Source organism: Cynoglossus semilaevis, chromosome 20, assembly GCF_000523025.1.
Source record: "Cynoglossus semilaevis isolate Cse_v1.0 chromosome 20, Cse_v1.0, whole genome shotgun sequence".
Classification (NCBI taxonomy): domain Eukaryota; kingdom Metazoa; phylum Chordata; class Actinopteri; order Pleuronectiformes; family Cynoglossidae; genus Cynoglossus; species Cynoglossus semilaevis.
In genome coordinates this window covers 11,378,491-11,394,002 of record NC_024326.1, presented here as the reverse complement: position 1 = coordinate 11,394,002, position 15,512 = coordinate 11,378,491, and the positions used below count along the sequence as shown (strand labels likewise).

Below are 15,512 nucleotides of genomic sequence, written 5' to 3'. Positions count from 1 at the left end.
AAGACGATGAGTTTGTGTGTCAGATTGTCTACGTCTTCTACCAGATGGTTTTTCACCAGGCCACACGAGACGTCATCATCAAAGACACCCGTATCCTTCACACACTGGCAGCTTTCAAACAATAGATCTTAAAACCCGAAGGGGTTAGGATGTGGTGAAGTGCTCACACTCTTCCTCAGCAGAGTTCTGAAGTGTTTCTTTAATCCAGTCCGTCAGAGGCGCCAGCGTACCTGATCGATCTGATGCATGACAAGAATGCAGAAATCAGAAAAGTGTGTGACAACACCCTGGACATCATCGCTGTACGTACAGTACCTAAGGCAACACGTACCTGGTTGCGTGCATCGTAGTCCACAGGCCACGCACTTATTTGAACATTTCTTTTTAATCTTTAGGAAAACGATGAGGAGTGGGGGAGGAGGATCCAGTCCGAGAAATTTCGCTTTCACAACAACCAGTGGCTGGAGATGGTGGAAAGTCGTCAGGCTGATGAGACGGAAACATATCTGTACGACAATGACAATGAAAGAGCTGATCTGTTCTACAGTGCAGGTACTCAAAACACAAACACAAACACAAAACAAGTGTGAAGGAATCTGAAGAACGAAGTACATGTTTAATCTACTGCATGGTCTGTGGTGTTGAAAGGGTGTTAAAATAAGGCTCATTATATTATTGATTGTTTGATTAAAACTCTTCTCACCAATGGCATGGACGTCTGTCCACCGGTGTCTGTTACTGTAGAAATCTTCAACAGCCTGTGGTGTGTTTGTCTACAGACGGAATAACTCCAGGAGATGGTTCCATCAGCCCAGACTTCTTCGGTGATCTGCAGGCACAGAATGGAGACTCGTTCCACTCAGAGTGAGTTTGCATAATCCTCAAATCTTCAGTTGAAAAGATACTCATCATAGGAAGATATAATTCTCTTACTTCACATTCAGAGCTCCACCTCATTATTAAGTGACAGCCTGGCTTTGTTCTGCAGAGACAACAGGGACGTGTTTGACCTGACCACCACGTCATCAGGACGACCAGTCACTGCCTACGGCTTCAGACCTGATGAACAGCCTCTCTATCAGTTCACATAGACACAGATAGACGTGTCTGGTTTGTTGGACACTTCACTTCCTGTCATCTTAGGCTCGTTTCCTTCCTGAATTCAGCATATACAACATTCACCACAGGTAAACAAATACATCACGTCCAATGCTCCAACCCTTTTGGTCTGGAATCTTAAGAACTTTTAATGTTTCCTTTCGAGTATTTTTCTGTAAATAAACAGCCAACAGTGTAGTGTGTTTTCAGGAATGTCTGTTTTGTGATGTAAGAACTTCATGTTACATTTAGCCATATTTATATTATCATGAAAAAGAATATACTGAAACATGTTTCGCATAGCTGATGCAGTATTTATTTTGGTGAACACTGTAAAAGGAAAACAAAAATCCTTAATAGGGTCATTATAAATGAGCAGGACATCGCAGGGCGCCCCCTTGTGGCACATAAACAATGATTATTGGGGCTTGTGAATTAGAGATGACACGTGAAAAAAACAATAATTGTGATGATGGAAAGCAATCAGATTGAACTGAAATGAACAAAGTAAGTTTAAAGGAATGTAAAAGATATTGTGCTGTTAAAATTTGCACCTAAAAGATGTCCAGATGCCAGTAGCAATGTTTTATTTTATTCTTATTTTACCTGTAGTTATTGTAAATCTTCAGTATGTACATTATGTCTTTTTATAATTCTTATTCTGTGACTCAACCTGACACTAACAAAAGCAAGTGCTTGACAATGAAAGCTCACTACTTAATAAAAACCTCCAAGACAGATACGTTTTTGTTTTGATGGGTTTTTTTTTCATGGTGATTTAAATAAGGGAATTCTTCAACAAATATTAAAAATATCGTTGTCACAAATATTGAACAATTAGTAATAGTATAGTTAACTGTATGTGACAAAAATCAATTACAGTTACAGTTTAGTTTTTATTATTATTTTTACAAGTGACAACATTCTCAAAAGAGACATTAAGATAACGTCCACACTTTTGGTGAATTTTATTAATTTAATTAAAACAACCAACAAAGCAGTATAATATTTATTAGACTGTTTAATTTTGATGTGTGCAGAAAAAGGGACTAAAATAGGAGCTCTGGACTTATACAAACCATTTTCAAGAAGAAAGTTTCAGACAATTAAACATGTTATTAATTTGATTTTAAAAATATAAAGCAGTAGTTTTTAAACAGTTCCAGTTACTGTCTGATCAGTCAGTGTTTTTACTGCGCAGGTGTTTTGTTAATGTCAGGGTGAGGGTGTGTTGCTGCTGTCAGGACACGGCGTCACGTCTATCTCCACCTCTGTGACCTCCGTCACCAGCTCTCTGATGATGGCCACACTGTCCTGTGATGGTTGAGGAGAATATTCCGCCTGTGATTCCACAGGCTCTGGAGTCTGAAGGAGCTTCTCCTCCTCTTCCTCGTTCCCAGTGTGACAGCCTTCATTTTTAATATTTTCTTCATCTTCTGTTTGTTTCTCGTTCTCACTGGCTTCCTGTTCATCATCCTTTCTCTCTCCTGACTCAGCCGTTGTTTCAGCCTCTGCCTGTTTCTCTTCTTTAAGCCTCTCCAGGTCCCAGCTCTCCTTGATTTGTCCCGTCAGGTAGACAGCTCTGTCCGCCATCCCGTGTGCTGTCATTTCTGTCACAGAATCTTCAGTGCCATTACAGACAATGGCTCTGTTCAATGACTCCAGGCTGATTTTTGTTGGACTGTCAGGTGGTGGGTGTGTAGGGACTGGATGTGAGGACTGGTCACCACCTGTGTCCTCTGATGCATGATCTGAGGCAGAGGTTTGAGCTCTTTGAGACACTTCACTTGAAGCATCATTGGACAACAGTGAGAGTAGAGAGGACAACGAAGGCTCGGAGGAGTCTGGGCAAGAATGAACAGATTCTCGGGCAGGTAAGAGCTCAGGTGTTGCAGAGTCAGCGGAGTCTGTTGTTGATGGTGCGTCGCTTTCAATGTGACCATTTTTCTGAATTGTATTGGAGTGAGAATCTTCCTCATTTGTAGGTTCGTCCAAGTCCTTTGTCACAATTGTTACAGTGGGTAAAACCACCATGTTGTGGTCCGAACTTTGAGCAGGACTAAGATCAGACTTGGGTTCAGGGTGAAGTTGTGGGTCAGATTGAGGGAGTGGCCCCTCCTCTTTTACAGCAGCAGATGGTCCATCTGCAGTGACCTCAGCTGGGGTGTGACTGACTTGGCCATCTGTTGTCGGACACAGAGATGCCTGTCCTAAAAGACTGTACTGACTGAAGGCCAAATCAGAGATGTCCACTAATGGATTTTTGCTTTTCTTGGTCATGGCCTCCTGAACCACTGATTGGAAGGAAGGTGAGAGATATTACAAAATGTGCTTTTATTATTAAGATATAGAATTAGACTATTATTTTACCTATAAAGATAATCATATTGGTAGACACCAGTAGATGCTTTTTTTAAAGAGCACTGGGGTTTTTTCCCCAGAAACTAAACATGTCCAACCACACACACACATACATTTGTTCATGCATTAAAGACTTGGGTTTTCACACTGAAAAGATTCATTATGAGGAGATTCACCTGCTTCTATCTGTGCGCTCAGAATGCTCCTCAACACGTTGTCATAGACATTACGAACAAGGATGAAAGAGCTGTAGTCTGAGAAAATGTACTGCTCAAACTGCTGCAGATCCTGCACAAGTGAATGACAGGTTAAAACCAATATACTGGAATGGGAAGTCCTGGTGAGGGGGAGTCAAACGGATTGTTCCACCTACCGTTCTCCACTTGTTGTCCATCCTCTTGATCACAACAGGCAGAGTAATCTCTAGCAGAGCATCGTGGTAGAACTTCTTCTGGACAACTTTGCTGTCATAGTCCAACTGCTGCTCACACATGTCAGAGCAGTGTTTGAATGGGACAGTGACACTTTAAATATATTTATATTTCCATTTTGAATGATAAACTACAGTATATTAATATAGTAAACAAGCATTTACTACAGCCAAATATATGGATCAAAACTAACTTCTTTTTTTACCTTGAGAACCCTTTTTGTTGCTCTTTCCGTCTTGACCAGAATTTCAGAGGACTGCATTCTGGCAGATTGCAGAAACAGCTCTAAAGTGTACACGGCCCTGTCGAGCAGCTGAGGGACACAGACAGACACAGACACAGGGACACAGACATTTGTCTGTTTAAATAATGAAATAGCAGCACGATGTTCATAGATGACAAATTAGAATAAAGTGAAAAAGTAAAACAAAATTAGCGTAACATCAGGCAGCAACAACAAGCTCTCAATAAAAAAAAAAATTTTCATCATTGAATCTCACTGATGATTACAATGAGAAGCTAAACATAGAAATCTGTCAAATCACTGCATTAAAGGAAATGATACTAAACTCCTTAGCCACAGAACTGTAGCCAGCGTCGGGCAAAAAAGGAAGTAGAATCATGTGAGGCTGTTCTTTTATTCCTGTAAGCAACAGAGAACTATAAAGAGAGTTTTGTAAAATGTAACAGCTTGGAAAGATTAGATAATTAACTAAAGACGGATGGACTGGAATATATTAGAAGAGTTACCTGAAACTTGTTTACAACATACTAAATAACTACAGGCTGTAATTCAGTAAAAGCAGGTGTACAGTCGACACGTGAGATCAACTTCATCTGTGCTCTTTACTCTCCCCCTCTTTCACATGACAGACATAACTCTAACTAACAGCAGCAGCAGCAGCAGCAACTGTTCTTACCCGCTCCATCTCCAGAAGTGCAGAGTGGACCAGTCTCTGGACGCTGCTCAGTCCAAACCTTTGTTTCAAATCAACAAGAAGCTCTGTCAGGTTCTTCACCTTTTCGTAGCACTGCTCCAGACTGATAGAGCGCAGTGAAAACAAGGTCTAAATAACACAGGCACACGTGAATGCATTAACACAAACACATAAACTAGAATGGAAAAGACAAATCCACAAATGACAAAGCTTAACTAGCTCAGTCCGTACTACTCTTCACCTTGTTATGTTCACCTGAAATCATCCTAACAAAATTAAAAACAGTCTCTCTTGCCTCCTTTGTCTCCTCCGTTCCTCCTCCATTCTTGTGTGTGAAGGCTGAGTCGATCTGTGTGTGCAGTGTCTGCTGCATCTCTTCGATGCCTGCACTTGTGTTTTCTGCCAGCACTTCAATGATGGACAACAAGTAGGGAGCCACACACTCAGTGTGCACCGTCTCTGCTTCTTCACGTACACACACTGGAGAAAAAACTCACAGGTTATCAAGTCGTTGACTGTTATCAAGAAGTTGAGGCTCCGAGCTCCAAAGATGAGATGGTATTGAAGGTAACTGGTTCTTTTTATTATGTGTTTTAATTATTTGACAGCAGCTGAAGCCCAGAGAGCTCTACCTCTGATTTTCTCCTCCAGGAAGGACAGAGAGGATGTTATCTGGTCCAGATCAGCTCTGATCAGTGTCTGACTGGCAAATGCTGCATGATGACACTTCACCTTTAGAGCCTCCAACCCTGCTGTGATCAGTGGGAACACCACCACGTGAGTGGCATGTACTGTCTGAAGACAAGAGAGCAGAAGAAGGAATGATCTTAGACAATCACAGTCACTTGCAGGATGTGAGATTTTTTTTTTTGCTACTAAAACACCTGGGTCTTTAAAGTATGTTGACTGTTTTTGTTTACATGCACCAGTTCAACTTACAGCCAACCACAGACGAATCCTCTCAGTCTTCTTTCCTTTCAGTTTGGACTGCAGCTGACTTTGTAACCATGGCAACACTTCCTCCATCATCTGATTGGTCAGAACCTACCCATGCAGGAACACAGTTCACAGATTTGAATCGCAGAACAGTATTGTTTACAATAACAGCACAAAAGAGACGTATGCGATCAATCAACACTATCCATGAATGAAAAAGTTCAGCATCACTGACGTGCTCTTCTGCGCCCAACAGCATTTCCCATGATTCATAGCATCCTCTGTCTTGGCGATAGAGCTGTAGCGCTCTGATGAATGCTTGGTTCTCATAGGACGACTCAGACCATGGTTCTGTGGGACATAAGGACAGATTTGATGGAAATCAGGGTCTCATTTTTTTATGCATTTGAACCATATGATCCAGTGCATCGTGAAAAAAACAAGGTTAAATAAAAAGATGATCCACATACTGACACACAGTAGGTACAGATGCTGACAAAACACCTCCAATGTATCTGAGAAAAACAAACTCTAAACTTTGAACACAGGAGAGAATTATCTTCTTTGACTGGATGTTATGAAATGTTACATTTTGATGTTTTTTCTCCCCTTTTGCTTCATATTTGTGTGTTCCACTTTTATTTAAACTGGTTTGAGGAACAGAAAGTCCATGTTATGCTGAACACACTTCCCTCTATTATCATCACCATCCGTTACAAAATAAAATCACCCACAGATGCAGCTAGAAAATCTCACTACGTAGGCACATCTTCCTTCCTCAGTGATGTCATGACAAGAGAGAGTGTTGTAATACGACCTAAAACTGCCAGTACAAAAGCCCACAGTCATCTTATCCCTGACTTTAACCACATCTACAAATACTCTACACCTGCAGGGACACTGATTGGAAGTGGTTCAGAAATATTTGGCAGATATTCATGCCTCTTGTAAAGTATTTTTTTGTGCTCTACTAATACAAGAAGAACTCAAAATAACGATAAGCTTGAAGTGACACGTCATTGCGGTGAGAAAAAAAAACAGGTTTTGGCATGTTTTTTCTTACTGGTGTTGCAACTGTGCAGATGTGTCAGACCATGATTTCCTATTGTTATGAGCTTCAAGTTAAGGAGTTATTTTCGTTTGTACTGCAACTAACCACACAGGAAGTTACTATCATTTCTGTTTATATCTGACAACAAGGCAACCATCACCACAAATGCCAAGTAGATGCGGCAGCAGGTGTCTAGAACTAGCCTTAACTGAATTGTTAAAAGCACAGAGTTACTGTTCTCCAAAAGAACACCAGCCAGAGACAGGATGCTCAGTAATGACTGGTGGTATGAAGAAAATGGTGTTATACTTTTGCATATTTTTCTTGAAATTTCACCCTCTTAAATTCAATGTCCATCCAGCAATATTCCATTTCTTTTTCATTTAAAAAATGTGAGCTGCCCTTAAGGTGACTAGAAATGTGTAAAGCAAAAAACAGTAGTTTTAAAAAAGTGAGTACTCCCGCTTTAGAGTGTTTGTTTTTTAGTTTTTAATAATTACTTCCTCATTTTTTTCTACCTTACATATCCTGATGCATTGTAACAGATCACGTCACTGTAACGCAACATAAGCAGTAAAACACTGCTACGCTACGTTGGGAATTTCTTCAGTAGGAACAGGCTCAGAGTGAATCGAAATGACAAGCTTCGTGGTGAATAATGATGTGTATGTTTTACCTAGGTTACAGTGTCTGATGCAGGACTCCAGTGCAGACAGGAAATTATCTCGCTCCTCTTTTAATTTGAAGAGGAAGCAGGTGTAGCCGGTGTAAGGCAGGTGCAGATACACAGCAGGCAGGTCTGGAGAGGACACCACTGAAGAAGAATCCTCTTTGACTCCTAAATTGACACCAAGCAAACAGAGTTTAAAAAAATTACACCTCATTTTCAGTGTGTTTTCAATTTTAATTTGCCGTATCACTAAAGGTATTATGTTTTCAGCAAAATGTTGGTATAGATACTACCATAAAAATAAGTCACCTATACCATTAAGTAATCCAGCACAAGTTTTTTCCAAGTGAGCTCTGGACTCCTCTTCTGAGATGAACACAGTGCCTCCAACTGGATGGATGACCAGCTTAGCTGAAGAGCCGTGATTAAAAGTCTACAGGTAGAGAAACAGACAACAGGAACCCAGCATGAAGCTGTGAAATGTGTCAGAGTTCAGTGAGCGTTTTAGACCCTTAGACTCTGAGGTTAGATATCTGTCGGATCAATTGAGATAACCATAATTATAACGTTTATTTACACTTAAATATGCCCTTAGTGTCTGCCTGACTAACTATGTCTCCAGCTGTAACAACAATGATCCTTGTAATCACACTTGGAACTATGAATGATGGTGAAGTTAGAGACTCTGTCTAGACTGAAGGCTGAGACTTCTGTCTACCAAACACTGTAGTGGGATGAATTTGGCTCCATATGTTTGTTTTCAAGGTTGCTTTAAGAACGTACCTAATAAAATAAAAAGAGAAGCAAAAGATGTTGTAATGACAGGCCGTGTTAGGAAATTTGGCAGCCCTCTTTTGTGTGTTTCTTTTTTTTTTTTTTACATGAATTGGTGAAAATATTTTTCCGTGGAAAGTTGAGCCATTAAAGGGTAGTAATGCAAATCAACTAATGTAAGCATAATGCAGCCACCAAAACCCAGAGAAGATAAAACAGGATAGGATATAAAAGCTTTGTCACTACTTGAAGTAGTTGGCGTTTAGGTTTAGGACTGAAATAACTGTGATTAGGGAAAACAAAATACAGAACTTTAACATCAGGCACATTGTGTGATACCTCCATGCTTTCATGAATCTCTACTCTGTAGTCTCTTTTCAGGACGATGTACCTCCCTCGGGACTTCTTTCCCTGCTCATACCAGCAGGAGAACTTGACATTGGATTGGTGCAGCACTTCATCAGGAGCATACTGAGGCTGTACAGTATAAACACAAACACACACATTATCGGGAAAGATATAAGACAGTGACATGGAGAAAAGAACAGGAAATATACTGGTGTCACTGGTTGGACTGAATGACAGTTAAATAAAACACTCACCCTCTGTTTGAGCAATAGTCCACGTCCCTCTTTCTTAGGCTCCACCTCCTGGTGTATGTGTCCGAAGTAGGCTGCAGAGTACTGCTTCTCATAAAAGTCACCAAAGTTCTTTAACATACCTTCAACAAGTCCTGGAATCACACAGACGGAAAACTATGTGTCAGCCTAAATAAAATGTAAACTGTTGAGAATCACAGTATTATCAGAAACGTATTCTGAATTGGACAGATCCTTTCACTTTAAGTCATTAGCAAAGGTTTAAGCTTAATTGGTAATTGGAGCACTAATCACTTTCTAGACAATAAAGTCTTCAAACTTTGATGATATTTTCTGCATATATCTCCAGTACACAAAACAGAGCATGGTCACTGATGGTGATACAGTTGATTAAATAATCGTTGTTTGGAGGTGAGTATTCAAAGGATCATTTCACTCTGTCCTTATACACTGCTAAATCATAAATCAGTACATTTATGTTCATAGTGTGGTCCTTATATTCTCTATCAGATGACCGTGACAGACTGTTCATGATTGTATGTTAAAATCATTTGTTGACAGAGCATCATGGCCACCATCACTATTTGATTTTGATTTCACTGTGTATCTTGTATCTTTCATCTTTAAACATCTTTAAACACACACACACACACAGAGTGAAGGACGCAGCGAGAGACAGAGAGAGAGAGGGCGAGACCCTGTGAGACGGTGAGAGAGATAAGACAACGCATAGTAACGTAATAGTTGGAAATGGCTGCAATTACAGAGAAGATTAGTGACAGGAAGTGTCCGTGCTGATAACATGTATGGGAATGCTCACATACATAGGAGTAATGTCACCAACATGTGTTTTTTAGTCCAACCTCCTCAGAACACAAGACAAAAGAACTTTTAATTTTTTTAAATTTCCAATATTACACAAAAAACAAAGAATAAAAAAAAACTCTTCACTAGACAGTTTAAATATACTGATTTTTTTTGCATGTGTTCTATTTAACTAATGATAAAGTTAAAAAAAAACAATATAAATAACTTGACCTTAAACAAGCATTTAAACCTATACATAAAAATTTGCAATCACCCCCAAATGGAGAAAGACCACCAGTTAATACCACAGGAATGGTAGTTATGGCTATATACTATGAGTCATAGTGAAATTACATCACTGATGTCAAATTTACATTCTTTAAAAAAAAGTTTAGGTTTATTTATGACAATATATGAAAATAAAATAGTTTTAAATGCGTTTCACAATATTTAGTTACCACATACTAAAAAGAATGACTTTTTAGTATGTGGTTCAATCACATTTTCCTCACACACCTCTTTCCTTCTTCATTTATTACTTGATATTGCTGTTATTTCTTAATTCTTTGAATATGAATTAAATAAAAATTAAGTTACAGTCTAGTTTTTTGAAAGAACGTTTACACGTTTACCTTTAACCGCGCTCATTTTAGCTTCATCCAACAAACCAGAAGAAGATGCTCCCATGGTGCCTCTGTTCCTGTCTTCTGTGGTGTCTGTATGTCAGGTTAATTCCGTTGTTTTACACACTGGAAACTGCGGGTGATGGACGACAAGTTAAGATGAGCTGTCTTACAAGTGTCCGCTCAGTGAATCACTTGGTGGTGTGTTTGGGCGGGGCCGTTGAACCATAGGTAAATGTGTTACAGCTGCAGTCATCAGACAGTGCACTCACAGAGCCACCTGCTGGTGAAACCTGGGATGGTGCTTCGTTCTGAGTGTATTGCTTTAAAACTAAGGAGCACATTAGCATTATTTAGAAACGTGTACTTTTACTTATGAAAACAAATATGTTGTGTGAGTGTTTGAATTACCAGAATGCAGAAAGCAAACTGGAATACTGATTTCTATACCTCTTTACAGGCCTTTTTAATTTCCCCAAACGTTCCGACTTTCAAATAAGTCATTTCCGGTCTTCTGTAGGAACATCTAACTCAAAACAGGAAGTCCAGAAATTAGTTTTACTCTTAATTTAAAGTTACTGATACATATTCCATTGGAACCAAAATCAACATTGTACTCAAGCAGTTTGATATTGGATATTGGATATAAAAGATCGGTAAAATTGTCTCTACTTTGCAAAGTTGCATACTTTATATCGCCTCTCTTTCGTATGAGCGCCCTCGTGTGGTACGCCATGGCTCTACAAACGCGCACTTGCTTGATAGCGAGATTCCATAATATTCGATACAATTTATGGGCTTCAGAAACCCTCACATTACTTCGTTTTTGTAATGTACCTGTATAATTACAGGCATTCATTTGTTTTAATAATAAAATAAAAATAAAATAAAATAAAATAAAAGCTTTGAAATAGCGAATGGGACCACAAAGACAGTATCAACAACTGAAGTACTGACATAATTACAGGCATCCATTTGTTTTATTGTAATCACAAAATAAAAGCTTTCTGAATCTCAACTAATTCTCCTGTCTAACAGACAGTGTACACTCTCCAAACAATAGGCCATTGAAGGCGGCTAAAATCCTGGTGCTTTTGTTACCATTTTACATGGATTATAATAAGTTTACAGACAATGTAGTTAAAAGTGATAGAGATGACTATGTTAATGATATTCTGTGACACAAATTTTTAAAGATTTATTACATACTCGACTTTTAATACTGAAGTTTGCTGCTAGAATTAAGTTAATTTTTGAAAAATACGCTGAGAACTTTTATTTTGAAATCATCGCTAATCAGTTATTCTTTTACCGTAATACGTAGTGTATGCGTAACTATACAACGTGGGGCAGCTGGACTGCGCTGCCACAGTCGGGAGATTACAGTTTCGGATGAGTCTGTGCTGCTGTCCGGATCTATTCACTATGCTACTGCAAATTTTACCTCAGGTACATTTTATCCTAGTGTAGTTACAAGTTTAAGAGCGCTGGCTCGTTCTCAAAGAAGTTTTTTTTTGCAGAAGCTGTTTGCAAGTTTGGTGATTGAGTAACACTGAGTAACTGGAACTACTCTGGTGCACGGGTCTGATTTCTCATTTCTCTGCACACTGTTGTTACTCAGTGGAGTTGTTAACGGTGCAGGTGTCGAGATGTGGTGTGGTCCGTCACTGTTGTTGCTCCTCTGCTGTACATTGTATGGAACTGATGCTCAACACGAGCCGAACACAAGCGAAGCGCCCCGGCGAGACCGAACGCCGACAGTCACTGAAGCTGCAGCTGCAGCTGCCGGAGCGCCCCGGGTCACTGCCTCCTCTCCCTCCTCTTCTTCCTTCTCTCCCTCCTTCTCCACCGCCAAAGTGCCGACGGACAGTGGACAGACTCAGGAGCCGTCCACTGCAGAACCTCTGGAGGATGAGCTAAGTAATCAGGAGAACGTCATTAGTCAGGTCAGTATGATGTGATGTGAAGAACATTAACATTCACAGCCTCTGGATGGAGGCGTTTTCCACAGGAATGTATTAATACTGTAGACTAGACGTCCCCTAACTTATTCTGCAGCGCCCCCCTTTGTAGAAAAGTATACAGCGCCCCCGTGTTGGGAACCACAGGTTTAGACTGACGTGGGCCAGGACAAAACACACATCAACATTTATATATGTATTTATATATATAAAACTTGTGCAAAACATTAAATTTTGCACAATTAAATTACCATAAATAGTAAGGGGGGGGGGGGCGCCTATCCCTTGAGGGCACGTTGATGTACTGCAGTCATTAAATGTTTTGCTTAAGTTTTTTTTCCAGAGGTATGACTTGTAGTGTTTATGTTTACAAATAGCTGTAGGACCCTACTCACTTTAATATGTTTAAAATAAAAACATCACCTGTGCATTATGGCAGCCGGTTGGTAAGGAATGCAAATAACAGGGTTAAGTCAAATTAGACCAAACACTGCTGAGCAAGCACTTTGACAACAATGGGGAGGGATGAACAGACAGGGAATGTCTCAACCTTCATTTGATTCCCATGTGTATGCTTCAGGAACAGACACTCTTGCAGGGACAAATGTGTGACCCCAGAATGCCTTGTTGTTGCTGAGAATGATGTGAAACTTTATATTTCCAGACCTTCCGTCTAATTTTCCCAGTCTTTGTACGTGGGATCTTATTTGATCTCAAGTCTACTGTGTCAGGTCAGGTCTGCGTGGTTAGACTAGTTCAAGCAAGAAGTATTCCACCCACTTCATTAAGCAAAAAAAAAAAAAACCTTGCAAATACACAGTGCTTGTTCTCCTTGAGTCATAAAGTTTGATTTTTCAAATTGCCATATAAAAAGTCATTGTTTTGTGTGGATGAAAATGTTTTACCTTCCCTGTAATTTAATCACAGGCTTGAGTCCACAGTTTGTCAGTTCAGCTTAAATGGTGTGGTAAATCAGACCCAGAGTTTGTGTGTGCCTGCGGCTGTGTGTGTGTGCATGTGTGTGTGTGCACCATGGTAACTGCTCGCATCCCTCTGGTGGTTGGTTATGTAATTCCTTCCAAACTGAAAGCTGTCCAAACCAAAAAGTGCATGTTTGTCAAAGCCTGTATCTTTTTCTTCTTCCCAGACGGCTCGCTGCTGCCGCAACTGCAAGTCATCACTCAGCCTGTCGCCCTTAGGTTCACTTTGCTTTCATGTTTTCATGACTAATATGCCTCGTAAAAAAAGATGGTAGAAAACTATTACACTTCCACAAAGTACACCAACACACCTACTCAATCACATCCATGTAATTTTTTAAACAATTTTCTCATTTTAAGCGATTGATCTGGGTTTTTTTATGGATTTGTTCAATTTTGTTATTATTGTGTAACAGTTTGACTCCAGTCCAACGCCTAGTCAAAGGAATTCTTTCTTTCTGCATTGTCCATCTATAAAAGGAACAATGTGCTCCACTCTGAGCTAATGTTGGAGTGGGTGAAGTTTTGGTGTTTGTTCAACACACCACACTGAAGGGCTGCCCTCTAGTTGAAATCAAGTCCTTGGGTTTTGATCCAGAGCAGCCACTGCTGCTTTTTATGAAAAAAAAATTCTTGCATTATCACATTTATCAGGTTACTACAGACAATAAGACATGAACTCTCCCTGTCTCTGTTCTAGTTGCTGGGTGACTACGACAAAGTCAAAACCATTTCGTCAGGATCGGACTGCGTGTGTAGATGCGTCGTTCGACCGATCAAGCGCTCGGACTGCAGTGACCCAGCAGCGATGTCACGGGCTGCTTACACCGTGGACACGATTACCAAAGGAACGGACTGTAAACGGTGCGTGTGCATGGCTCCACCGTCAGCGGTCAACCCCTGTGAGGGAGAGTACAGGTTCAAAAAGCTGCAGGAGGCCAGCAAGGACGACATCAAGGTAGAGACGCACGTCTGCACGGTGTCTGAGGGAATACATACATAAAAACAACATCAATTTCTAGCTGTTATTTAAAATTAAATAATTTGGTCTTGAATCAGTTTTCTGTCTTAATTTGGTTTCCAACCCAAGTAAAAGTAAAACATGTTGCTTGGTGCTGGAAAATGTGTTTATATAAATGATTGAAATTGACTGAAAAACCCTACAGTTCTGCTAAAAACAAATGTGTCTGTTGGCCTTGTGTGTGAAGCTTGCGACCATCATCGACTTGTTGGAAGGCTCTTTGTATGGAATGGACCTGTTAAAGCTCCAGTCTGTCACAACTAAACTGCTGAACAGGATGGATGACTTGGAAACAGTGAGGATGCACGGCACACACACACACACACCCGCACACACACACACACTGCAGACACTGGTTTTATGTGTTCTGTGAGCACTTTACATAGACTTAATGCATCCCCAGCTCCTTCCACTAACATCGGGCACTAAAATGTTCCATTGATCTTAATCCTTACCTTGAACTAATCCCATTCTAAATCTTGAAGCTCAAAATGCAAAACAACCCAAGAATAATAGCATTTTAAATAAATACATTTGAACTATATTGATCCCATATTTGGGGAATTCTTGTGTTACCAGGGTGGAGCTTTGGCCCAGAGGCACAGGCTCTGTCATTGGTGTGGAACCCCAGGGTTCACCTCCTGGGCAAGTTCAAATCCCGGTTAGGGCGGTTGGTACCTTTCAGTGGACTCACCACCCACAGGAAGGTTCAGGGGGGTTGGTACGGTGCAGTGTGATTTGGGTGATAGTGTGATAACGGATAAGGGGCTGAAAATGGATGGATGGATGGATTGTGTTAACAGCTTATGTGCTGTTAAAATTCAAATTAATTTTTAAATTCCAATAAACCTATGTTGTTTATTCTAAAAAGAAAAATAGTGCTACCAAAAACAAAACAAAAATAAAAAATTAAAGTCTGAAATTAAAAAAAAAAAAAATAACCATTTGAAAACAATAGCTGAAAAGTGTAGATTCCATTTGTGATGCCAGTGTGGCTGTGCTCCATTGACCCTATTATTTGACTAAATTTGTTTATTTCATTTCAGTTTGCGAGGACAGAAAAGAAGATGAACTCCTTCATTAAAGCCTACTGTGTTCTGTTTTAATTTCAGATTATTATCCTGAGTAAAAAAAAATATATTGTTTTAAAAAGTGAGACTGTCTCCATCAACTGAAACAGTGCAATTAGTGTTTAGCCAAAATTCCTGTTTCCCTTCTCCTTCCTCCTCCAGTTTCCTTTTCTCCATCTGCAGCTGGCTCAC

The 15,512-nt window shown here is 40.0% G+C and overlaps 3 protein-coding genes across 3 annotated transcripts in view; 2 read left to right on the top strand and 1 right to left on the bottom strand.

The window, feature by feature from the left end:
- Positions 1-1,160, top strand: part of LOC103396560 (kinesin-associated protein 3-like) — a 6,426-nt gene extending 5,266 nt beyond the window's left edge. The window contains 5 exon segments of the mRNA XM_025052447.1: positions 4-90; positions 217-302; positions 396-552; positions 780-864; positions 989-1,160. Of these exon segments, the coding sequence (XP_024908215.1) occupies positions 4-90; positions 217-302; positions 396-552; positions 780-864; positions 989-1,160 (587 nt within the window).
- Positions 1,161-1,391: 231 nt separating this feature from the next.
- LOC103396559 (protein Niban) lies at positions 1,392-10,754 on the bottom strand. The gene is made up of 14 exons (XM_008334692.3): positions 10,298-10,754; positions 8,862-8,992; positions 8,599-8,736; positions 7,801-7,918; positions 7,492-7,653; positions 6,000-6,115; positions 5,768-5,872; positions 5,461-5,623; positions 5,124-5,308; positions 4,811-4,957; positions 4,096-4,203; positions 3,833-3,940; positions 3,636-3,747; positions 1,392-3,392 (listed from the first exon to the last, which is right to left on the bottom strand). Exons 1-14 carry the CDS (start codon positions 10,350-10,352, stop codon positions 2,314-2,316), a joined length of 2,727 nt encoding a protein of 908 aa, XP_008332914.1. The 5' UTR covers positions 10,353-10,754; the 3' UTR covers positions 1,392-2,313.
- Positions 10,755-11,631: 877 nt separating this feature from the next.
- olfml2bb (olfactomedin-like 2Bb) overlaps positions 11,632-15,512 on the top strand; it is a 13,038-nt gene continuing 9,157 nt past the window's right edge. Inside the window, exons 1-3 of the mRNA XM_025052446.1 lie at positions 11,632-12,234; positions 13,930-14,187; positions 14,438-14,605. Coding sequence (XP_024908214.1) covers positions 11,938-12,234; positions 13,930-14,187; positions 14,438-14,605 — 723 coding nt within the window. The 5' untranslated portion in view covers positions 11,632-11,937. The remainder of the gene's footprint in view (positions 12,235-13,929; positions 14,188-14,437; positions 14,606-15,512) is intronic.